A 24,803-nucleotide genomic window follows, 5' to 3' on the forward strand; every position below is an offset into this window, starting at 1 on the left:
AAATCGTTAAAATCAACAATTATAGAAACATTAATAGCCAGTATGAAATAAAAAGGGAGAAAATACTTAGGGTTTGTGGAAATATGTCCGTTCCCGGAAAATCATAAAGTTCCTGGTTTCCTTGCTGGGGAAATATGAGCATATGGAAAATGTCCTTTGTTTCAGTCCAGGAAAATGGCTGTCAGCCGCATGGTCCTCTGGCTGGCTCAATCAGGTGGTGGTACACAGGGGAGGACTGAGGTCCGCCTGCCGGCCATGTGCTTTTGATGATGCTGGTTCGGGGGTGTGGCAATGCCCGCCCCCTCTGAATTATCCACCAATGACAGTTCATTCCCTCTGAGAGATTTTAGGTTTAAACTTATAAAATGCCGTAACTCATGAACGATACATGTCACATTTAGGTAGATAACAGATTCATACTTGTCGGAAAATACAGATTAATTTGATATCAGACGTGACATGGGTAGCTTCTCAGGTTCCTGGGAAGATTCATACCGCAAAAACTGGACGAGATATTGCCATGAATTTTATATCCGCACGTTGGGCAGACTTTAACGAATAAGACCATATGAATTTCATAGCTGTGCGATATACGGTTTTTCGTATACCGACAGGAAATAATACCACACATGCTTTCAGATCTGCCCTTCATCTGTGCCATGAAGTCTGTGCGAAAGCAGGTTTTGAATAGCCTCCTGTTGTGAGTAGCTTCCTTGCTCTCCCTGTATGAAAAGGGCTCACCAGATGGTGGGCAATTGGCATCTGCCTGAGGTAATTAAAAATAAACATTCTCTGGGACACACAGGCCTGGCCCAAGCTAATTAACAAATCAAAAGACATCCTGCACCTAAGTACTGCCAGCTCTCTGCTGAGCAAAGAGGGAGCCTAGATTGACTGCAGATGCTCCTGCACAACCAATCTAGATTCTAGCACGTCAATGGCAATCGGTGCAATAAACCGATTGCGATTGCGTTCTCGTTTCTCATGGCTGTTCCGTGACAGTAGTGGCCACACTACTGGAGTATCCCGGTAGCGATACATCACTATCGTGTGTTTTTTGTAAGCAGCGGCCACTGCTTAGTTACACATGCTCCGCTGCCACTAGAGTGTGTAGCATTGAAATACAAATCACTACAAATTATTAGTGCGAGCAACAAGAGGTTGCTCGTGCTATTTTTCATTGATGAATCAACCCCTTTGTAAGATACTGGATGTAGAGAGAAGGCTCCAGACACCATTGAGCCTTCTTGGTCCTCAGTCCATCCTGTCATTCCACCGCTGTCCCCCGTTGAAGTTAATCAATGTGCTAGGTTGAATACATCTTTGACACTCCCCATGCAGCATTTGGAAGTACTCGTGTCCCTGAGTACTAACAAAGATGAGCACATCCTTATTGTGTGCTAGAGTCTGGGCTTGTGCATGGGCCATATGGATGCACCCATCTTTGGAAACGCTCAGGGAAATAAGTAGCAATCAGGAGTACTGCAGACACAGCTGTTCGTGTAATTTCAATGGGGGACAATGCTGGAACGATGTGACGGACTGAGAACTGGAAAGGCACTATGGTAGATAGAGCCTTTCCTCTACCTAGGTATGTATTTAACCTGAAATGTGTTTCATCACTTCAAGTTTGCTTTAAATGAGATCTCTGAACCTTTGACTACTTTATTCTGGTTGCTTTATAGTATGTTTTGAAATATTGCTGAAAACAGCATTTCTGTGCAGCATGCAGGGCTGGATTTACGATAAGGCACTGTAGGCACGTGCCTGCAGGCGCCTGATGATGGAAAGGTGGCTCACTCTCCAATCCCTTTGCAGAGTCCTGATAAGATTGAAAAGGAGAGGTTACTCACCCTGCTCTCGGCATTCTATTGACTGAGAACTACTTTCAGTCAAGGGTACCTCTAGCTACTTAATACTGAGGCTACGTCTGGCTACCTAATAGGAAGGGGCACCTGTGATGGGCAAGGGAAGGAAGTAAGAGAAGTGACAGCTGGGACAGCCAGCACAGTTGTGATGCAGTTTGGTGGGGGGTTTTAGGTTCATGGAGGGCAAAGTCTAAGGTGCCAGGACATCTGTGCCTATTGGCTCCTGTGAGGTAAATCCAGGCCTGGCATCATGGAATTTAAATTGCACTTTTCAAAGCTTTTTCAAAGACCCTTGTGTAACAAAAATAAAACTTCTACCAGGTATTATATTTTGTTTAAAGATAGCGCTATTGTGAAGTATCATTTTTTAAAGAGTATCTGCAGTGAAAATAACGTAATGAGAAAAAAATGCTTAATTTTTACAATAATTATTTATAAATGATTAAGTCAGTGTTTGCCGATTGTAATATCTTTCCTCTCCCTAATTAAACTCAAGGAAAACGAGCAAGCAAAGTTATCATTATACAGTTTCAATAACCTATATAGGTATCAATAGTAGGGGGAAGAGGTCGTCGACCTCAAAACTAACATCCAAACAAAAAAGAGAAAAAGCACCCCCTCCTTTATAATCTAGTAATGTTAGGCATTCAAACAGGTATAACTCAAAACACCAGGAATCATGAGAAAATCTTTATTAATGCCAACTAATGAGTTTAAAACCAATTAAAAACAAACAGCCAGACCTGGTACATATGTCCTATATTGTCAATAATCAATTGAGTCTAATGAGAAGTATCAATGGTATAGCTCCTTCTGGTTGCTCCTGTGATAAATGTAACAGAGTCCTATTGATTTATAAATATTAGTAGTAAGGACTACTGTTTCACAGCTGGCTATCCCAGGAGGAACTAACAAACGGTCCCTTGGCAGCTTCGGCGGAACTAGTGGGACAGCGCAGGTAGCGCTGTACAGCCTTTCCTGGTCTTACTACCTTATCTACTTGGTGAGTCTTTTGATCTTCTGCGATCCTCCTCCCTGCTCATTCCTGCACCTTAGGTCTACCTCTACTGGCCATTGTGGCCATCTTCCTGCACTAATATTCACTTTATTTCAGCTCTTGTTTTTTTACCTGCTAGAGTTTATTGTTGTAGTTTGTACGTTTATATACACATGATGTAGTGTCTTTTGCAGTGTCTTTTACATTTATTCAATTGATTAGTGGTTCATGCACAGTTGTCACTTTATTCTATTAGGGAGTTCTCAAATTTTTACTCAGCCTTTTCAAGCACTAGCACCTTATTCCTCAGCAGGAGGGATGTGAAAGCAGTAGTTATTCATATGTTTGTTAGTTCCTCCTGGGATAGCCAGCTGTGAAACAGTAGTCCTTACTACTAATATTTATAAATCAATAGGACTCTGTTACATTTATCACAGGAGCAACCAGAAGGAGCTATACCATTGATACTTCTCATTAGACTCAATTGATTATTGACAATATAGGACATATGTACCAGGTCTGGCTGTTTGTTTTTAATTGGTTTTAAACTCATTAGTTGGCATTAATAAAGATTTTCTCATGATTCCTGGTGTTTTGAGTTATACCTGTTTAAATGCCTAACATTACTAGATTATAAAGGAGGGGGTGCTTTTTCTCTTTTTTGTTTGGATCTTTCCTCTCCCTGATTTACATTCTGAAATGTATCACATGGCGACATTTTTACTGCTGGCAGGTGATGTCTGTGGAAGGAGATGCTGCTTTAGTTGGAAACAGCTGTTATTTCCCACAATGCAACAAGGCTCCCACAGTAGGATGTCAGTACCTAGGTGCAGACGTCACACTGTGGGTGGGGTTTCACCTTAATATTAGATGATCTATTCAAGAAAAGGTAAAGATTTCTTGTGGGAAAGGGAGTTTCGATTAATGATTGAGATGAAGTGCAATCCTTGGTTAAAGTTCCTCTTTAAATGTTATTTCTATTGAATCCTCAATCCAACCCCAACTGAATAGGATTCCTCTTTAACATGACTGATTAAAATAGTTACCTTAGCTGGTGTGTTTCTTTCAGCATCGGTTCTGCTCACCCTCCGAGAGGACTTTCTTAGATCTACAAGACACAACATTGGAGGAAGCGGTCAATAGCACTCCCCTATTCTACTGGGCCCGTCAGCCACATCCGTCATATTTTCTACTCACCAATTATGGAGATGGGTGGGAGAAAGTCCGGCAGTTGGGCAATACTTGCAGCGTCGGTTTTATCATATCTTTCTTCTGGAATTATATGATATGAGTGGACCAACAATACAACACTCACGAGAAGGAAGAGAAGGGATATTCCATTCATGTCTGGAAGGAGGAAAAGGGCATTGTGGGATATTAATCAGGAGTGTCTGAGACAAAGTATCGGTAGGTTTTAAGAAATCTGTGCAGGACTGTTTCAGACATCTTAAGAAATCACAAAATAGTGCAGATTCCTTCTTAAAGTGGATCCGAGGTGAACTTTTACTCATTGCATACTTGTGTTCCTTTCCTATCATTTATAGGGCATTCCTTTTTTGTTTTTGTTTTAATACTCAAATTCTCTATAAACTAAATAAACCACGTCCACAGGTTTTAAGAGAGCCTTGGCAGTAGCAAGGGCTCATGGGAGCTCAGTCTGGGCAGGGGGAGGAGGAGGTGTTACTAGCCATTGATTTCAGAGGCAGAGGGGAGGAGGGGGGATTAGGTTTTTTTCACAGTCTGAGTGCTGATGGTGCAGATAAGCCTGCATCTGTGTAATGTTTACAAACAACATGGCTACTGTCAAATCTGTTTGCAGCTAGATTTTTGCTGTGTTAACTATCTAAACTTTAGATAAGATATATAGACAAGTTACTTGTTATAGTTCGTTTTTCATCTCGGACCCGCTTTAAAGAGACACTGAAGCGGAAAACAAAAAAATATGATATAATGAAATGGTTGTGTAGTACGATAATTACTAGAACATTATTAGCAAAAAAAAAATTCTCATATTTTTATTTTCAGTTATATAGTGTTGTTATAACATTGCGTCGTTCTCTAATATTTGCAGTTTACACACTACTCAACACTCTAAATGATTTTACAGAGCAGCCAACTGAATTTTTGAACTGTCCTCAGCTGAAGAAAAAACAATACCGTGACTGACAGTTGAGATAACAAGCTTCAAAAGACAGAGCTCTCTGCGACTTTGAAAGTCATGGAGCATAATGGCTTTTTTTACATAGATAGCAACTGGAGTTTCTTAACCCTTCCTTTACTGGAAACAAAATTAGACTTATGTCTCTGCTCCTAATGTTTTATTTCTTAGGTGTACTACACATACAAATCATTACATCATAATTTTTTCTTCGCGTCAGTGTCTCTTTAACCACTTTGCTACCTTCAGTGAAAGCAGCTCTCCGTACCGGAGCATTTTTTTGACTTTGGGAGTGTTACATTTCTACAGCTTATAATTCTTCTCTACTTTTTCCAAAATAGACAATCTTGGTATTGTTTTTTCCAGAATGGATAGGGCTTAATTCTAATGTTAAATATTGAATCCCACACATTACAACAAGACAATAAATCCATAAAAACAACACAAAATATTGAAAAAAACAAAACGTTTTTTCACTTGGACACTACAAAAATATCTTAAAAGGGGAGTTAAAATGTATTTTTTTCCTGAACTATTTTTTCAATGTCTCTTGAGTGTAGAGACACCAAATTTGTGTATTTATTTCCAATTTGTTATTATTTGATGTCACAGGAAAAAATGTATGTATTTGGGTTTCGGAAGACTAAAAATGTAAAGCACTTTTTTTTAGCACCATGCTTCATTTATAGCAGGGCTGAAGGTATAAAATCATTGAATATCCCCCAAAATGACCCCATCTAGAAAATTAGACATGAACAAGGGGTATAATTAGGGATTTGACCGTCTGGTCTTTTCTCTATTGTGATTGGAAAAATTAGGTAAAATTTAAAAATTCTTTTTTTTCTTCAAACATGCTACTTTGAAAGCACATAATACGTAGAGATGGCCTGAACGGTTCGCCGGCGAAAGGTTCTCGGCGAACTTCGGTGAACCGCAAAATTTTCCGGAAGTTAGATTCGCCCCCATAGTGCATCATTAGGGTCAACTTTGACCCTCTACATCACTGTCAACAGACACATTGTAGCCAATCAGCCTACACTCCCTCCTGGAACCCCCCCCCCCCCCCTTATAAAAGGCAGTCAGCGTCAGGCATTGGACTCACTCGTGTGCCTGCAGTAATTAGAGAAGCAAGAGCTGCTTTGCAGAGACCTATAGGAAAATCTTAGTTAGGCTCTTGTAGGCTTGTTAGCTTGCTCCTTGCTGATTCTTATTGCTAAAAAAGCACCCCTCAACAGCTCTTTTGAGAGCTAATCTTGTTCTTGTGATCTTTTTTTGTGTGTGTGTGTGTGTGTCCCACAGGCACTTGTGTTGCATAGACAGCCTTAGTAATTCCTACTGTGTGTGCCACTGCCAGGCCCAGCACATTTAGTGACTACCCGTGTGTGTGTGACAGGTGCACATTGTGATACCCATCACTGCATATATCTACCTGTTGTTCACAGTGCACCCACCTACCTATGTGAGCGTACGCAGTGTCACTGTGCCTGTCCGGTACCTGTCTGTGTGTGACAGGTGCACATTGTAATACCCATCACTGCATATACCTACCTGTTGTTCACTTCCGTGCACCCACCTACCTACATGAGCGCACACAGTGTCACTGTGCCTGTCCAGTATCTGTCTGTGTGTGACAGGTGCACATTTGTAACACCCATCACTGCATATACCTACCTGTTGTTCACTTCAGTGCACCCACCTACCTACGTGAGAGCATGCAGTGTGATATATACTACCACCAGTCACTGTACCTGTTCACAGTACATGTGTGTGCTGGATGCACATTTCTAATACCCATCACTGCATATACCTACCTGTTGTGTTCAGTGCACCCACCTACCTATGCGAGCGCACGCAGTGTGATATTTAATACCACCAGTCACTGTACCTGTTCACGGTACGTGTGTGTGACAGGTGCACATTTGTAATACCCATCACTGCATATACCTACCAGTTGTTCAGTGCACCCACCTACCTACGTGAGTGCAGCAGCGTGATATTTAATACCACCAGTCACTGTACCTGTTCACGGTACGTAGATCATTTTTTCCTCAACAATAATTTTTATTGATAGAAAACTTCAGCAGTACAAATGAAACAATGTATAACAGTTTCAATGACATAAGAAAAGCAATACAGATGATAACAATTATCAGCTGAATTAAAAAAGGAACACAAAATAAAAAAAATAAAAAAAAGGGAAACATTTTTTAAAGAGGGGTAACCAACCATTGCACAATACTCAGTTTCAACGAGATCTCGCTCCATAGATGAGTAGGCAAATAAGTAAAGTAATGATGCACCCATAGCAGGTGTATGGCCCTATCCCCGGTGAGAGGCTGACCACATGACCCATGGGTCCCAAATTCCTGAGAATTTGTCTGGCTTCTCTCTTAAGGATGATAGAATTTCCTCATACACATACACAGTATGCAATCAATTGATAATGGCCGATCTAGGTGGGGGTAAGGATTTCCAAGAGCCCGCAATCAGATCTTTACTAATCAGATTAATATGCCCTAGTAGTTTATTTTGATATCTGGTTAAAGAGATCACGGCTTGTGGAAAAGTGCAACCCAAGGGTCAGGGTCTAATCTCACGTCTAGAATATCTGAAGCTAACTTAAAGCTATTTTTCCAAAAGTCCTGGACCAATGGGTATGTAGATCATTTTGTTGTGATTAGTAGTGATTAAGTTATTGGTGAAAGAATGGGAGGAGCGCTGACAGGTGAAAATTGCTCTGGTCTTAAAAGGGTAAAAACCCCTCAGTGGTCAAGTGGTTAAACATGCTTTAACTAGGGATGGCCCTGATTAGGAGAACTCATGGCGAAGCATGTGATCAGTTTGAACAGCTGATAAATTTGTAAAGTCATGATTTGCTGTGACGACTTCCTGGTTTAACACATGATCAGGTCCAGCAAATCAGAACCTTACAAATCTATCAGCTGATCAAACTGATCACATGCTTCTCCATGAGTTCTCCTAAGCAGGGCCATCCCTAGATTTAACACATTTTTGCTAAAGGATGTTATGCAATATCACGAAAACGATCATTCGTCTACATTCGTCTGCAAAAAATTGACGCAAAAGCTGTACCCTTTACTCTTCTCCTTCTGCACCATTTTTATTGCCACTTGTTATTACAAGTGCCCATTTGTTATTTTATCTTCTTCCCCTGATTCTCTACTCTAAAAGATTAGCCACAACAAGATAACCATTGTGGAAAAAAATCCTCATTAGAATCTATGGAAATCGTAACAAAAAGATAAGTTTTAACTTAGTTTTACTTTGCAGGGAGCACTGAAAGGGTTAAGAATCAGCATTTACTGTGTTTAATGGATGTGGGGAGCTGCCTAGACAGAGCTCCTGTGGTCTATTCACAGCTGCAGATAAGAACTAATTAGACACTTTGATCTCGCAAAACATTCAGCAACTGTATTCCTTCAGCAACTGTATGTTACATAAAGACTTTAACCTCTTCACCTCGAAGGGTTTTTCCTCTTAAAAAACTAGAGCAATTTTCACCCATCAGCGCTCCTTCCATTCATTCACCTATAACTTTATTACTACTTATCACAAGGAAACAATCTATATCTTGTTTTTTTTGCCACTGATTAGGCTTTCTTTGGGGGGTACTTTTTGCTAAGAATTATTTTATTCTAACTCAGTTTTAATGGGAATAATAAGAAAAAAATTGAAAAAATTCATTATTTCTCAGTTTTCGGCCATTATAGTTTCAAAATAAAACATGCTACTATAATTAAAACCCACACATTTTATTTGCCCATTTGTATCGGTTATTGTAACATTTTAAAATTTTCCCTAGTACAATGTATGATGCCAATATTTTATTTGGAAATAAAGGTGCATTTTTTTCAGTTTTGCGTCTATCCCTAATTACAAGCCCATCATTTATAAAGTAAATGTAGTATACAGTTTTTGTATACATATTAAAAAAGTTTAGTCCCTAAGGTAACTATTCATGTATATTTTTTTTATTTGTTTAATTTATTTTAAATAAAAAAAAACAAAAAATAATAAAAAAAAATAGTAACTTTAGGGGAGTGTGGGAGGTCAAGGGTTAATTAAAAAAAAAAGGTAACTAGGGATGATTAACTGACAAAAAAGGGATGTAATATTACAATTTGGCCACAAGATGTCCTCAGTGGTGACTTCAGCTCCGTACTATTAGTACGGAAACAGAAGCACTACGTGGACGGGATTTATGAATGGCAGAGCCGTCTGAATAGACAGCTGCAGCCATTCACAGGGGAACTTAGATCAATGAATGTGATTTGTTTTCCCATTCATTGATCTAGTGGCTGTCAGACAGACTGATAATGCTGTTTCTGAACGATTCACTAAGCGGATCATTCAGAAACAGCCTTATCAGTCTGCAGACAGATTGTACACACGCACTACTGTCGGCAGAACACCCGCCCATCGGGTCGTCGCTCTCTATAGTAGTGCGTGTGTACGCACCTTAAAGAAAAGTATTTTGCTATTGTTCAAAAAGCTGATAAGACTGATTAGAAGTCAATCCAACAGTATTTAGCCTCAATCTGTGGGCAAAAGACATGGTTTCCACCAGGAACAGAATTCTCTTTATTTAGTATGCACTTGAAACAAAAAGAAAAACCGAGAGCCCAATATAGTGCAGTAAAGTCTAACAATTGTTGGCGAAATAATTAACAGATGTGGATATACTCACAAACACGGGTTACCACATAGGCAACCACTTGAACTGCAGGTGGGGAGTATTAGAACCTGACCCCACTCAGGTTTAAGAAGTCGCTCTCTGTAGATAGAAAGAAGGGGACAGTCCCCTCCACCCAAGGTGGACTATATACTGTGCAAATTTGGACAGAGGCGCCAGGCAGGTTAAAATGATCTAAAAACAACTAAAAAGGAGGAGTACAGGTGGACTTACCTCCTGAAATGATGGACAATCAAGATTGTTCAAATCGCAAATAACAATTTATTTTGGCACTCCGCAACGCGTTTCGCAGGTATAACCCGCTTCATCAGGCAAGGAGTGCAAGCTAAAAATCAAGCATACAAACCATAAACAATATACAATAAACAAAACACGACCCTAAGAGCTTGCCATCATAATACAAAAAGCAAAAATGACATGTCTGTCACAGAAGGGGCGATCTGCTGTGACAGGAGACGTGTAAATACCAAGGGCCTGATTTACCAAAGGACAATAAGCCCCTTTGCATGTCTAATTGTTTGTTGGCTCCTCCAAACAACCGCGAGAGCTATCGCGGGTGCCCGGACGCAATGCGCCACCCCGGACACGCAAAGCCCATAGACCCATATTGGGCCCCGCGCATCCAAGAAGATGCACCCCGCGCAAACGCAGCGCGCGCAAATGTATGCGCGTGCAAAAAACGCTTAGCGCGAAAAAATCGCGCCAAGCGTTAGCAAATCAGGCCCCATGTGTAATGAGGAATGCGACCAAAGTAGTACAAGAATCTATCATGAAACAGCACATAAATAACTTTTCATTCAATTGTCAGCATAAGTTATTATATATATCACAGCGTAAGTTATTATATAGTGACAATACCCGTGTGTCCATAGTGGTGTAATAACTATCTACATAGCCGCAAAAGTATCATCTATAAAAGTGAAGTATAGCTCTTTGAATAAATAGGGAATTCCATCTTACCTCAAAAAGGTCCAATAGTGGCAATGCGCCTCTGTAACTCGCGCTGCTGCTGTCTGCTGTTTATAAAGGTGTCTATGTGCCTAAATTAAAGGTAGGATGTCAGGTGAGTACAGCGTGACATCACATCCCCCACACTGGGCTTATACGGGAAGTGATGCTGGGAAGCATGGGCGAGGTGGCGTCGGCCATGTTGATTGTGGGCAATTTTGCCAATAGCTGTAAATATGTATAAAATGTGGTGTTTTTGCCACACTATGCATCTCAACAATATTTCCATGCCTATGCGACCACATTTTATACATATTTACAGCTATTGGCAAAATTGCCCACAATCAACATTAGTGTTGGGCGAACATCTAGATGTTCGGGTTCGGGCCGAACAGGCCGAACATGGCCGCGATGTTCGGGTGTTCGACCCGAACTCCGAACATAATGGAAGTCAATGGGGACCCGAACTTTTGTGGTTTGTAAAGCCTCCTTACATGCTACATACCCCAAATTTGCAGGGTATGTGCACCTTGGGAGTGGGTACAAGAGGAAAAAAAAATTAGCAAAAAGAGCTTATAGTTTTTGAGAAAATCGATTTTAAAGTTTCAAAGGGAAAACTGTCTTTTAAATGCGGGAAATGTCTGTTTTCTTTGCACAGGTAACATGTTTTTTGTCGGCATGCAGTCATAAATGTAATACATATAAGAGGTTCCAGGAAAAGGGACCGGTAACGCTAACCCAGCAGCAGCACACGTGATGGAACAGGAGGAGGGTGGCGCAGGAGGAGAAGAAGGCCACGCTTTGTGAGACACAACAACCCCGGCCTTGCATGAGGGCAAGAAGCGTGCGGATAGCAGGCTTTGTACCGCCATGCAGTCATAAATGTAATAAAGATAAGTGGTTCAATAAACAGGGACCACGCGGCAACGCTAACCCAGCAGCAGCAGACGTGATGGAACAGGAGGAGGCGCAGGAGGAGAAGGCCACGCTTTGTGAGACACAACAACCCAGGCCTTGCATGAGGGCAAGAAGCGTGCGGATAGCATGCTTTGTACCGCCATGCAGTCATAAATGTAATAAAGATAAGTGGTTCAATAAACAGGGACCACGCGGCAACGCTAACCCAGCAGCAGCAGACGTGATGGAACAGGAGCAGGCGCAGGAGGAGAAGGCCACGCTTTGTGAGACACAACAACCCAGGCCTTGCATGAGGGCAAGAAGCGTGCGGATAGCAGGCTTTGTACCGCCATGCAGTCATAAATGTAATAAAGATAAGTGGTTCAATAAACAGGGACCACGCGGCAACGCTAACCCAGCAGCAGCAGACGTGATGGAACAGGAGCAGGCGCAGGAGGAGAAGGCCACGCTTTGTGAGACACAACAACCCAGGCCTTGCATGAGGGCAAGAAGCGTGCGGATAGCAGGCTTTGTACCGCCATGCAGTCATAAATGTAATAAAGATAAGTGGTTCAATAAACAGGGACCACGCGGCAACGCTAACCCAGCAGCAGCAGACGTGATGGAACAGGAGCAGGCGCAGGAGGAGAAGGCCACGCTTTGTGAGACACAACAACCCAGGCCTTGCATGAGGGCAAGAAGCGTGCGGATAGCAGGCTTTGTACCGCCATGCAGTCATAAATGTAATAAAGATAAGTGGTTCAATAAACAGGGACCACGCGGCAACGCTAACCCAGCAGCAGCAGACGTGATGGAACAGGAGCAGGCGCAGGAGGAGAAGGCCACGCTTTGTGAGACACAACAACCCAGGCCTTGCATGTGGACAAAAAGCGTGCGGATATAGCAGCAATGCTTTTTGCCGCCATGCAGTCATAAATGTAATACAGATGAGAGGTTCAATAAACAGGGCCCGGAAACGCAACACCATCCCAGATGTTCATTGGTCATGTTACTTGGTTGGGGTCCTGGAGTGTTGCGTAGTCATTTCCAATCCAGGATTGATTCATTTTAATTTGAGTCAGACGGTCTGCATTTTCTGTAGAGAGGCGGATACGCCGATCTGTGACGATGCCTCCGGCAGCACTGAAACAGCGTTCCGACATAACGCTGGCTGCCGGGCAAGCCAGCACCTCTATTGCGTACATTGCCAGTTCGTGCCAGGTGTCTAGCTTCGATACCCAATAGTTGAAGGGTGCAGATGGATGGTTCGACACAGCTACGCCATCTGACATGTAGTCCTTGACCATCTTCTCCAGGCGATCGGTGTTGGAGGTGGATCTGCACGCTTGCTGTTCAGTGGGCTGCGGCTGCATGGGTGTCAGAAAATTTTCCCACTCCAAGGACACTGCCGATACCATTCCCTTTTGGGTACTAGCTGCGGCTTGCGTTGTTTGCTGCCCTCCTGGTCGTCCTGGGTTTGCGGAAGTCAGTCTGTCTGCGTACAACTGGCTAGAGGAGGGGGAGGATGTCAATCTCCTCTCTAAAGTCTCCACAAGGGCCTGCTGGTATTCTTCCATTTTGACCTGTCTGACTCTTTCTTCAAGCAGTTTTGGAACATTGTGTTTGTACCGTGGATCCAGAAGGGTATAAACCCAGTAATTGGTGTTGTCCAGAATGCGCACAATGCGTGGGTCACGTTCAATGCAGTCTAGCATGAATTGAGCCATGTGTGCCAGAGTCCTACCAGAATCCTCATCATCCTCTTGTGAGCGTTGTGATAGTTGTTGTGATGCATCATAGTCGTCACCTTCCTCCTGGTCTGCTTCTGCTGACCATTCGCGTTGAATTGTGGAAGTCCAACGTGCACCGCTCTGGCCCTCGTCAGTGGTGGCATGAAATTCCTGCTCCAACTCCAGCTGTTCCTCCTCCTCTTCTTCGTCATAGCTGCTGGGGCCAGCGTTCCCTGAGGCGGATGGCCTGATGTTGGTACCATCACGCTGATCGTTTTCTCCTTCAGATTCCCCCAGTTGCATCATGACAGCTGTTTCCTTGATTTTTAACATCGACCTCTTCAGTAAACACAGCAGTGGTATGGTAATGCTGACTGAAGAGTTGTCACTGCTCACAAGCAACGTGGATTGCTCAAAATTTTGGAGGACTTGGCAGAGGTCCAACATGTTGGCCCAATCGGATCCACAGAAGCTTGGCAGCTGGCCGGATGCGCCTCGGTACTGCGCCGTCATGTACTGGACCACTGCACTCTTCTGCTCGCAAAAGCGGGCTAGCATGTGCAGCGTAGAATTCCAGCGCGTAGGGACATCACACAGCAAGCGATGGTGGGGGAGATTGAAGCGCTCCTGCATCTTGGCGAGTGCCCCCGAAGCAGTACTGGAATTTCTACAATGTTTGGACACTCGACGCACCTTCAACAGCAGATCGGGCACGCCTGGGTATGTCCTCAGGAACCGCTGAACTACTAGGTTCATCACGTGCGCCAGGCAAGGGATGTGTGTCAGCTTAGCCAACCTTAAAGCGCGAATGAGATTACTCCCATTATCACACACAACCATGCCCGGTTTCAGGTCCAGCGGTGCCAGCCACAAATCCGTCTGTTCCTTTATTCCCCTCCAAATTTCCTCCCCTGTGTGCTGCTTATCCCCAAGGCAGATTAGCTTCAGCAACGCTTGCTGACGCATGCCAACAGCTGTGCTGCACTGCTTCCACGATCCTACTGCTGCTGGGTTAGCGTTTCCGGATGAGGTACAGCTTTGAGATGCGTTGGAGGAGAAGGAGTCAGAGAGGTAGGTGCTGCTGTTATCCAGTGGGAGGGACGGCGGTGCAGCTGTTTGTGGCGTGGGCAACACCCGTGCCGTAGCAGGTGAGGAATCGCTGCCAGGCTCCACAAGGTTCACCCAGTGCGCGGTAAGGGAGATGTATCGACCCTGGCCGAACGCACTCGTCCAGGTGTCAGTGGTGAGGTGAACCTTGCAGGCAACGGCATTCTTCAAGCTTCGGGTTATTTTGCTGACCACGTGCTCATGCAACTCAGGCACTGCAGAGCGTGCAAAGTGGTAGCGGCTGGGAACCACGTAACGTGGGATGGCCACTGACATCATGCCCTTGAAGCTGTTTGTCTCCACCAATCGATATGGCAGCATTTCGCAGGCCAGAAGCTTGGCTATGCTGGCTGTTACTGCCACGGCCCGGGGGTCATTTGCTGGCAATTTCCTCTTGCGCTCAAACATCTCCGACACAGACAACTGAACCGTAGCGCTGCACACGGAAGGGCTGTTGGTTGTTGTGTTTGATGAACACTGGGAGACCTCAAGAGCACTACTCCGGAAAGTGACAGTGTCAGCGTCGTCTGATGTTTGTGAATGTTGTGAACCACGCAATGGCTGGGCTACTGCTGCTGCTGAGGCGGGTCTGGTGAACCCAAGGGAGGCAGTGTTGTTTCTGGTACCCTGTCCTGACGCGTTTGCCCAAAGAGTGGGATGTTTGGATAGCATGTGACGGCTCATGCTGGTGGTGGAGAGGTTGTTAATATTTTTCCCCCTGCTCAGGCGGGTCTTGCACACCTTGCAAATCGCCATGGTAACATCCTCAGTGCAGTCTTCAAAGAAAGCCCAGACTTTGGAGCACCTGCCTCCTTGCTGGCGATTTCTGTTTGCTCCTCTTTTGCCTCTCACTTGAACTTCCACGCTTGTGGTGCCTGAAATTGCGCGCCGCCTACCTTGTGGCACAAGGCGAACTCGTGCAGCAGTGTGTTCTTCAACAGACTCATCTGTGCTGCTGCTACGACGGCGATGTTCTCGTTCACAAACAAAATCTGGGTCTCTGTCCACATTGTCCATACCCTCCTCTTCCATCTCCTCAAACTCGTCATATGTCATTGTGGGCCACCGCCGTGGAGTAGAGCTCCCCACAACAACCTCTGCGCAGCACACTCCAACGTCGTCTTCCAGATCTTGTCGGCCGACCTCCTGCAATTGCAACCCCTCCTGCCCAAATTGCTCTGGGATTTGGGTTTCCGAGTCCTCTTCGGACTCGCCTCGTATTTCAGTGCGCGGTGCATTTCCCACAGTTAACGGTTGTGAATCCAGGCACAACATTTCTGGCTGTTCCTCCATTGACCTTTGAAAGGTGGAAGTTTGTTGGGCTGGGAATAGCTCCTGCGAATACCCCATTGTGTCCTGAGGTAATTCATCGGACTGGTTATCTGGCAGTTGTGTGCGTGGTGTCGCTGCCGGTTGTGTCAGCTTTGTGCCCACTGGCTCCTTGTAACTGGCTGAGGACTCGGACCTCGTGCGTGATGTGCTGGTGCTGCTTAACCCACTGCTGGACGCTTGAGAGGTCATCCAAGTAATTATCTGGTCCTGTTCTTTTGGATTTGTGAGGGTTGTTGTCCTGGACAACATGGGCGGTATTGAGTGGGTTTTCTTGGGTGCTCCCCTGTGGCCTGTACGTGAACCGTCAGGGGAAACACCTCTTCCCTTGCCCCTCCCTCTTTCACCGGATTTCTTCCTCATTTCACTTATCCTTACAGTACACGCTGACTGGCAGCAGTACAGTGGCAGTACAGAAATGCTATACAGTACCACTATTCCCAGCAGCGACACAGAGCACAATGCTATACAGTGACGGGTGAGCGGTGTACCACTATTCCCAGCAGACACAGAACAGTACACAGAATGCTATATAGTGTGGCTGAACGAGCGGTGTACCACTGTTCCCAGCAGACACAGAACAGTACACAGAATGCTATATAGTGTGGCTGAACGAGCGGTGTACTACTGTTCCCAGCAGACACAGAACAGTACACAGAATGCTATATAGTGTGGCTGAACGAGCGGTGTACTACTGTTCCCAGCAGACACAGAACAGTACACAGAATGCTATATAGTGTGGCTGAACGAGCGGTGTACTACTGTTCCCAGCAGACACAGAACAGTACACAGAATGCTATATAGTGTGGCTGAACGAGCGGTGTACTACTGTTCCCAGCAGACACAGAACAGTACACAGAATGCTATATAGTGTGGCTGAACGAGCGGTGTACTACTGTTCCCAGCAGACACAGAACAGTACACAGAATGCTATATAGTGTGGCTGAACGAGCGGTGTACTACTGTTCCCAGCAGACACAGAACAGTACACAGAATGCTATATAGTGTGGCTGAACGAGCGGTGTACTACTGTTCCCAGCAGACACAGAACAGTACACAGAATGCTATATAGTGTGGCTGAACGAGCGGTGTACTACTGTTCCCAGCAGACACAGAACAGTACACAGAATGCTATATAGTGTGGCTGAACGAGCGGTGTACTACTGTTCCCAGCAGACACAGAACAGTACACAGAATGCTATATAGTGTGGCTGAACGAGCGGTGTACTACTGTTCCCAGCAGACACAGAACAGTACACAGAATGCTATATAGTGTGGCTGAACGAGCGGTGTACTACTGTTCCCAGCAGACACAGAACAGTACACAGAATGCTATATAGTGTGGCTGAACGAGCGGTGTACTACTGTTCCCAGCAGACACAGAACAGTACACAGAATGCTATATAGTGTGGCTGAACGAGCGGTGTACTACTGTTCCCAGCAGACACAGAACAGTACACAGAATGCTATATAGTGTGGCTGAACGAGCGGTGTACTACTGTTCCCAGCAGACACAGAACAGTACACAGAATGCTATATAGTGTGGCTGAACGAGCGGTGTACTACTGTTCCCAGCAGACACAGAACAGTACACAGAATGCTATATAGTGTGGCTGAACGAGCGGTGTACTACTGTTCCCAGCAGACACAGAACAGTACACAGAATGCTATATAGTGTGGCTGAACGAGCGGTGTACTACTGTTCCCAGCAGACACAGAACAGTACACAGAATGCTATATAGTGTGGCTGAACGAGCGGTGTACTACTGTTCCCAGCAGACACAGAACAGTACACAGAATGCTATATAGTGTGGCTGAACGAGCGGTGTACTACTGTTCCCAGCAGACACAGAACAGTACACAGAATGCTATATAGTGTGGCTGAACGAGCGGTGTACTACTGTTCCCAGCAGACACAGAACAGTACACAGAATGCTATATAGTGTGGCTGAACGAGCGGTGTACTACTGTTCCCAGCAGCGACACACAATGACTGGGGGGGACCCTGGCTAGCGTGGCTGGAGCGCGAACTACCCTGCCTGCCTACCCAAAGCTAAACCCACAGACAAATGGCGGAGATATGACGTGGTTCGGGTATTTATTTACCCGAACCACGTGACAGTTCGGCCAATCAGAGCGCGTTCGGGTCCGAACCACGTGACCCGTTCGGCCAATCACAGCGCTAGCCGAACGTTCGGGGAACGTTCGGCCATGCGCTCTTAGTTCGGCCATATGGCCGAACGGTTTGGCCGAGCACCGTCAGGTGTTCGGCCGAACTCGAACATCACCCGAACAGGGTGATGTTCTGCAGAACCCGAACAGTGGCGAACACTGTTCGCCCAACACTAATCAACATGGCCGACGCCACCTCGCCCATGCTTCCCAGCATCACTTCCCGTATAAGCCCAGTGTGGGGGATGTGATGTCACGCTGTACTCACCTGACATCCTACCTTTAATTTAGGCACATAGACACCTTTATAAACAGCAGACAGCAGCAGCGCGAGTTACAGAGGCGCATTGCCACTATTGGACCTTTTTGAGGTAAGATGGAATTCCCTATTTATTCAAAGAGCTATACTTCACTTTTATAGATGATACTTTTGCGGCTATGTAGATAGTTATTACACCACTATGGACACACGGGTATTGTCACTATATAATAACTTACGCTGTGATATATATAATAACTTATGCTGACAATTGAATGAAAAGTTATTTATGTGCTGTTTCATGATAGATTCTTGTACTACTTTGGTCGCATTCCTCATTACACATGGGGCCTGATTTGCTAACGCTTGGCGCGATTTTTTCGCGCTAAGCGTTTTTTGCACGCGCATACATTTGCGCGCGCTGCGTTTGCGCGGGGTGCATCTTCTTGGATGCGCGGGGCCCAATATGGGTCTATGGGCTTTGCGTGTCCGGGGTGGCGCATTGCGTCCGGGCACCCGCGATAGCTCTCGCGGTTGTTTGGAGGAGCCAACAAACAATTAGACATGCAAAGGGGCTTATTGTCCTTTGGTAAATCAGGCCCTTGGTATTTACACGTCTCCTGTCACAGCAGATCGCCCCTTCTGTGACAGACATGTCATTTTTGCTTTTTGTATTATGATGGCAAGCTCTTAGGGTCGTGTTTTGTTTATTGTATATTGTTTATGGTTTGTATGCTTGATTTTTAGCTTGCACTCCTTGCCTGATGAAGCGGGTTATACCTGCGAAACGCGTTGCGGAGTGCCAAAATAAATTGTTATTTGCGATTTGAACAATCTTGATTGTCCATCATTTCAGGAGGTAAGTCCACCTGTACTCCTCCTTTTTAGTTGTTTTTAGATCATTTTAACCTGCCTGGCGCCTCTGTCCAAATTTGCACTTTATTTAGTATATACAATTCACTGAAATCAAAACGTGGACAGTACAATACATGTGTTAAGCCCCATACACACACTCAACAGCGGTCTTTTAGGCTCTCACAACTTTTCTTGTAAAACACCTAAAAAAAAATCTCTTGTTATTGTTCAAGCAGCTAATAAGACTGATAAGAAGTCAATCCAAATGTTGAATTGACTTCTTATCAATCTTCACAATCACTGTGAAAACTTATCTCTACACCTTAATAAGGCAAGCTTCTTTAGTAAATTAACACTGAAAATACCATTGATGTGTGGTGGTAAGATTTTTCTTGCCTTATTATCTCCAGTATAATCTTAGCGAATAAAGGCCACTGTCATCGGAGAATAAAGGTGGCCATACAATTCTAATTAAAAGAAAGAATAAGAAATGTGCACATAAATGAAAGCCATCCATTGGATAGTTAAAAGGAAAGCAACTTGGCAGGGAAAGAGTTAATGGAAAAATCCTGTGATGCACCTACTACCTGTGATGCACCTACTATATAAGACCACTGGATGGCAGCATAAGTGCTTTTGATACTGAAGAAAGCTGGCACTCAGCTGAAACGCGTTTATCAAATGTAGTTGTGTTGGGCCACTGTTGCTGGAGGAGGTGGTGAGTGAGTGAGTGATCATCTGGAGAATTGGAAAGGGAAGTCCGTGCTTTTTGCAGCATCCATGTGAGTGGAGAGGGGAGAGGCTGCTGCGTGTCCCCCTGACTACTTCCATACCATCTTTCTCCCGCAGGGAGACATCCCTGATGGGGCAGCAATCTGAGAAGCCATCCAAACTCGCCTGCTCCCCCGCAGCCTTAGCGGGGTAGAGCGCAGCGTGCGGTGACTCAACCACCTGGCCCGGAACCTGTGTCGTGTCACTACTGCATGCACCCAGGAGGGTGCTGGTAAGCTAAATTACAACTCTGTTGACTGATTATTATAACCCTGAAGCACATATTTGCACTGTGAACTGCTACCTGCCGCATATGCTTTGCATCCCTGTTTGTGCTGCATAATATTATACACAAGCCTGCTGCTGGAGCAGCTTGGACTTGCATATTAGGTTGGATGCATCCATCATCCTGAAGCATATATTTGCATTGTGAACTGCCATTTGCTGCTTATGCTTTGCAGCTTTGCTTGTGCTGGATAATACTATATACAAGATTCCTGCTGGAGCAGCTTGGACATGCATATTAGACTGGATGCACTTTGTGCTTGCCATTTATAGTGTTAACGCAGTAGATTTGCTGCATGTTGAACTTATCCTGCTTTTTGTTTACAGCACCAGCGTTTACAGCAACGGGAACTTTATTTGCAGGCCTGCTTTACAAAGTGCACTTAGGGTTAAGGCAGGGAGCGTTACCTGGAGTGGTTTCTCTTCTCTGCCAGGGTTATTATATGCAGTTGGTGATTAGGACATGTTTCCTGGGTCTTTTTAACTTATGGGGATTTGCACTTTAGGGACAAACACTGCGTGCCTTTTTTAAGATTATTAATAAAATTGGTTTATACTTTTGCAAAGATGGGTTTTTCTATTCCTTTTTAATACATTTGTTAAGCCCCATACACATAATCAACAGCAGTCTTTTAGGCTCTCACAACTTTTCTTGTAAAACACCTAAAAAAATCTCTTGTTATTGTTCAAGCAGCTAATAAGACTGATAAGAAGTCAATTCAAATGTTGAATTGACTTCTTATCAATCTTCACAATCACTGTGAAAACTTATCTCTACACCTTAATAAGGCAAGCTTCTTTAAGCTGGCCATACACTGGCCCGATTTCCCGCCGATCGACAGCAGATTCGATCACTGGGATCGAATCTGCTGTCAAATCGTTCACGCAACACGCTAATTTTCGATCTATTTCGGGCCGAAATAGATCGGTCCCGTCGATCTCGCCGTGCGGAAAATGATCATCGATCGCCGCGGGTAAGGAGCGCATCGCTAGCGGCGTACGACCGACGCAGGTATACATTACCTGAAGCTCGCTCCTGGCATCTTCTCCGCATCACCTCCCGGCTCCCGGCGGGCATCTTCTCCGCATCAGCTTCCGCATCCCGGCATCCAGCATAACTTCCTGTGTCACTGCAGTGACAGCGGAAGTAGAAATAGAGGGCGCTCTATTTGAACTTCCGCTGTCACTGGAGTGACAGAAAGTTATGCCGGATGCCGGGATGCGGAAGCAGATGCGGAGAAGATGCCCGCCGGGAGCCGATGCGGAGAAGATGCCCGGGACCAGGCTTCAGGTAATGTATGCCGGGGGGGGGGGGGGGGGACAGGCGGCAGCTCAGCAGATTGTGATCGGTTTCAGGCTGAAATCGATTTACAATCTGTTTGCAGTAAAGGCAGCCATACGATCCCTCTCTGTTCAGATTCAATCAGAGAGAGATCTATCTGTTGGTCGAATCTGATGGCAAATCGACTAGTGTATGGCTACCTTTAGTAAATTAACACTGAAAATACCATTGATGTGTGGTGGTAAGTTTTTTCTTGCCTTATTATCTCCAGTATAATCTTAGTGAATAAAGGCCACTGGCATCGGAGAATAAAGGTGGCCATACAATTATAGATTTGCAGCAGATTCGACCATCAGATAGATTTCTGTCAGATGCCTGTCAAGTCGAATCTGACAGGAATCTATCTGACGTGTGCCACACACTAGGAACAGATATCCAATAGATTTCAGAATGAAATCTATTGGAAATCGATCTAAATGCATTATTGGACCATTAGATCCAATGCAACTCTATGGGACATGGATCTGCTGCCAGCAGCAGATCGACCTAGATTTTCCATCAAATCGATCGAAATCGTAAGCAAATCGAGCGATAGATTTGATTTCCGATTCCATAGAATCGATCGATCAGTAGCTGAAATCGACCAGTGTGTCGGGCATACCGCTCTCTGGCCCCAGGAGTCCCCCATAATGAGATTGTCTCAAATGCCTGTAAACCCTTTAGCTAGCACTAGGCTAGCTAGTTAAGGTGTCGGGCACCCCCGGATCCCCCACGATCCCCCCGTTTATACATTACCCCCCCCTGGATCCAGCGATCACGCAGCCTCCCTGCACAGCTGCGGTATCTCTATGGGGAGGATCGGGTTTGCGCATGACGTCATGTGCGATCCTCCCCATAGTGAAGACCGGAGCTGTGCGGGGAGGCTGCACCAATCGCTGGATCCAGGCTGGGTAAAGTATACACCGAGGGAGCGGCGGGGATCAGGGGGTGCCGGACAGCTTTACTAGCTAGCCTAGTGCTAGCTAAAGGGTTTACAGTCATTTGAGACAATTATTTTATTATCTGGGAAGGCTTATCCGGCGTAACGCTCAGGAGGCTAAGGCTCTTACTGAGGCCGGTTTCACGCTGCACATTGGCGGTGCCATGGCTGCACCTCCAAAAACAGCCGCACAGTAATGCACCACAGGAGCCACACAGTAATGTAAGTGGACGCATGTTAGATAGGGCACTTCCGGTGCAGCGTACCGCAACGCGGGGAGTGTCACCTTCCCCATAGACTGTCATTAGGCTGTGGTAGGGTGCAGTAAATCTATTTGCCTCAGTTTAAAAGGGCCCTGAAGTAACCCCAGGTGCTCTGCCCCTACATATACAATCTGAATTGTAATGTGAATCACAATCGGTGCGAACAACTGGTTGTGATTGCGTTGTTTCTCGGTTCATCCATAGCAATCTCCATTGCCACGGTTACATGTACAATGTTATATTTATTTGCTTTTAAATTGCTTTTTTAATGTGTATGGGGTGAAAATCAGAGGCATAACAATAGCCATCATGGGGGCCCAGAATTGTGTCTACTTTGCGGATGTAAGTCCACCACTACCTCCTCTTTTAAATGGTTTTAATACATTTTTTCCCTGGTGCTTCTATGGCAGCATACTATGGGTTGTGGCCCCGCCCCTATAGTATGCTGCCATGGAAATGCGCCAGGAAAGGAAAATTTCCTATAGGTAAGTATTAATTTTCCTGTATACTTGCACTGGCACCTCTGTTCCAATTTACAGTTCATATTATAGTCCACCCCTGGTGGAGGGGTGCAACAACCTTTTTTTCCTGTCTACAGAGAGTGACTTCTTAACCACCCTGGCGTTCTGATTAAATCGCCAGGGTGGCTGCGGGAGGGTTTTTTTTAAATAAAAAAAAAACTATTTCATGCAGCCAACTGAAAGTTGGCTGCATGAAAGCCCACTAGAGGGCGCTCCGGAGGCGATCTTCCGATCGCCTCCGGCGCCCAGAATAAACAAGGAAGGCCGTGTTTTGCTTATATCGTCGCCATAGCGACGAGCGGAGTGACGTCATCGACGTCAGCCGACGTCGTGACGTCAGCCGCCTCCGATCCAGCCCTTAGCGCTGGCCGGAACTTTTTGTTCCGGCTGCACAGGGCTCAGGCGGCTAGGGGGGCCCTCTTTCGCCGCTGCTCGCGGCGAATCGCCGCAGAGCGGCGGCGATCAGGCAGCACACGCGGCTGGCAAAGTGCCGGCTGCGTGTGCTGCTTTTTATTTCATCAAAATCGGCCCAGCAGGGCCTGAGCGGCAGCCGCTGGCGGTGTTGGACGAGCTGAGCTCGTCCAGACCGCTCAGCTGGTTAACCTAAGTGAGGTCAGATCTAATCTCCCCACCACCTGCCTATATAGAGGTTGCCTGGTATCCCTTGTTTGTGAGTATAATTCATTCATCGTTCTTACTCAACACCTGCAACCTAATGTACTACACCATTGTGGGCTCACGTTTTCCTTTTTTGTGCCCCCCTTTTTTGTGTCTTTCTATTGTCACCTAATTACATCTGTACGTGAATGTATCCTAAATAGACACAATAATAACATATACAGTAGTAGAATGTAATACTGTTTTTTATGTTATTTAATCTGGTTTCAGCATCAGAAATGCTCCTATATGTATATATTGCTGTATATAAGTATGTAGCCCTGCCCTCCCAGTGATGCTTATCCTAGGCTATGATGTCACTTTCTACCCCAGAGGACTCTGGAAAACCAGGTATTGTTTCTACTCACTTAACAACAAATAAGTATTCAACAATGATGCAACTTGCCAGCAGTAAATACTGTATGTCGCAATCTTTGATCCTTTTAAGACTGTAAATCAGTGTGAAGAATGATTTTACAATGAGGAAACATTGACTAAATAATTTATAAATTAACCACTCTGCGAGCACCTAATGCAGGATTGCGGCCACAGAGTGGCTCCCCAGGACCCCCTAACGTGGAATTGTGTCATCTCGAGATGCGCGAGATTAGCAGGGAACAAGCGCTTGCTCAAGCACCGTTCCCTGCAGGGGAACACAGGAGGCCGCAGTGATCAGCCTGCCAGCCCACAATCACGGCTGGCAGGCTGTTGATTTCAGTTACAGGGAGAAGATTAATGTAAACAGCGCTGCGGATCTCCCGTAGCGCTGTATAGGTGACAGCTTTGTCACTTAACTGTCCCTCAGGTGCGCTCACAATCTAATCCCTGCCACAGACCTTTGCCATGTAGGCATAGCGATCTGTTCCAATAGATTACTGAGAGCCGAGGTTGAACAGGTTCAGGTTTGATACAAATAATAAATCTATAAATACAAAGAGGGAGATGGACAGACAGACAAGAACATGTAGGTATAGTCTTATTATTTAACTTTTAAATAACGTGTTATTTGTT

At 45.1% G+C, this 24,803-nt stretch overlaps 1 protein-coding gene across 1 annotated transcript in view; it reads right to left on the reverse strand.

Annotated features, from left to right (window-relative positions):
- Positions 1–24,803, reverse strand: part of LOC137542586 (agouti-signaling protein-like) — a 62,349-nt gene that overhangs the window by 32,035 nt on the left and 5,511 nt on the right. Inside the window, exons 2-3 of the mRNA XM_068264616.1 lie at positions 4,063–4,212; positions 3,912–3,973 (exon numbers count right to left, since the gene is read on the reverse strand). Of these exons, the coding sequence (XP_068120717.1) occupies positions 3,912–3,973; positions 4,063–4,210 (210 nt within the window). The 5' untranslated portion in view covers positions 4,211–4,212. The remainder of the gene's footprint in view (positions 1–3,911; positions 3,974–4,062; positions 4,213–24,803) is intronic.

The sequence above is a fragment of the Hyperolius riggenbachi genome, chromosome 12, assembly GCF_040937935.1.
Source record: "Hyperolius riggenbachi isolate aHypRig1 chromosome 12, aHypRig1.pri, whole genome shotgun sequence".
NCBI classification, from domain to species: Eukaryota; Metazoa; Chordata; class Amphibia; order Anura; family Hyperoliidae; genus Hyperolius; species Hyperolius riggenbachi.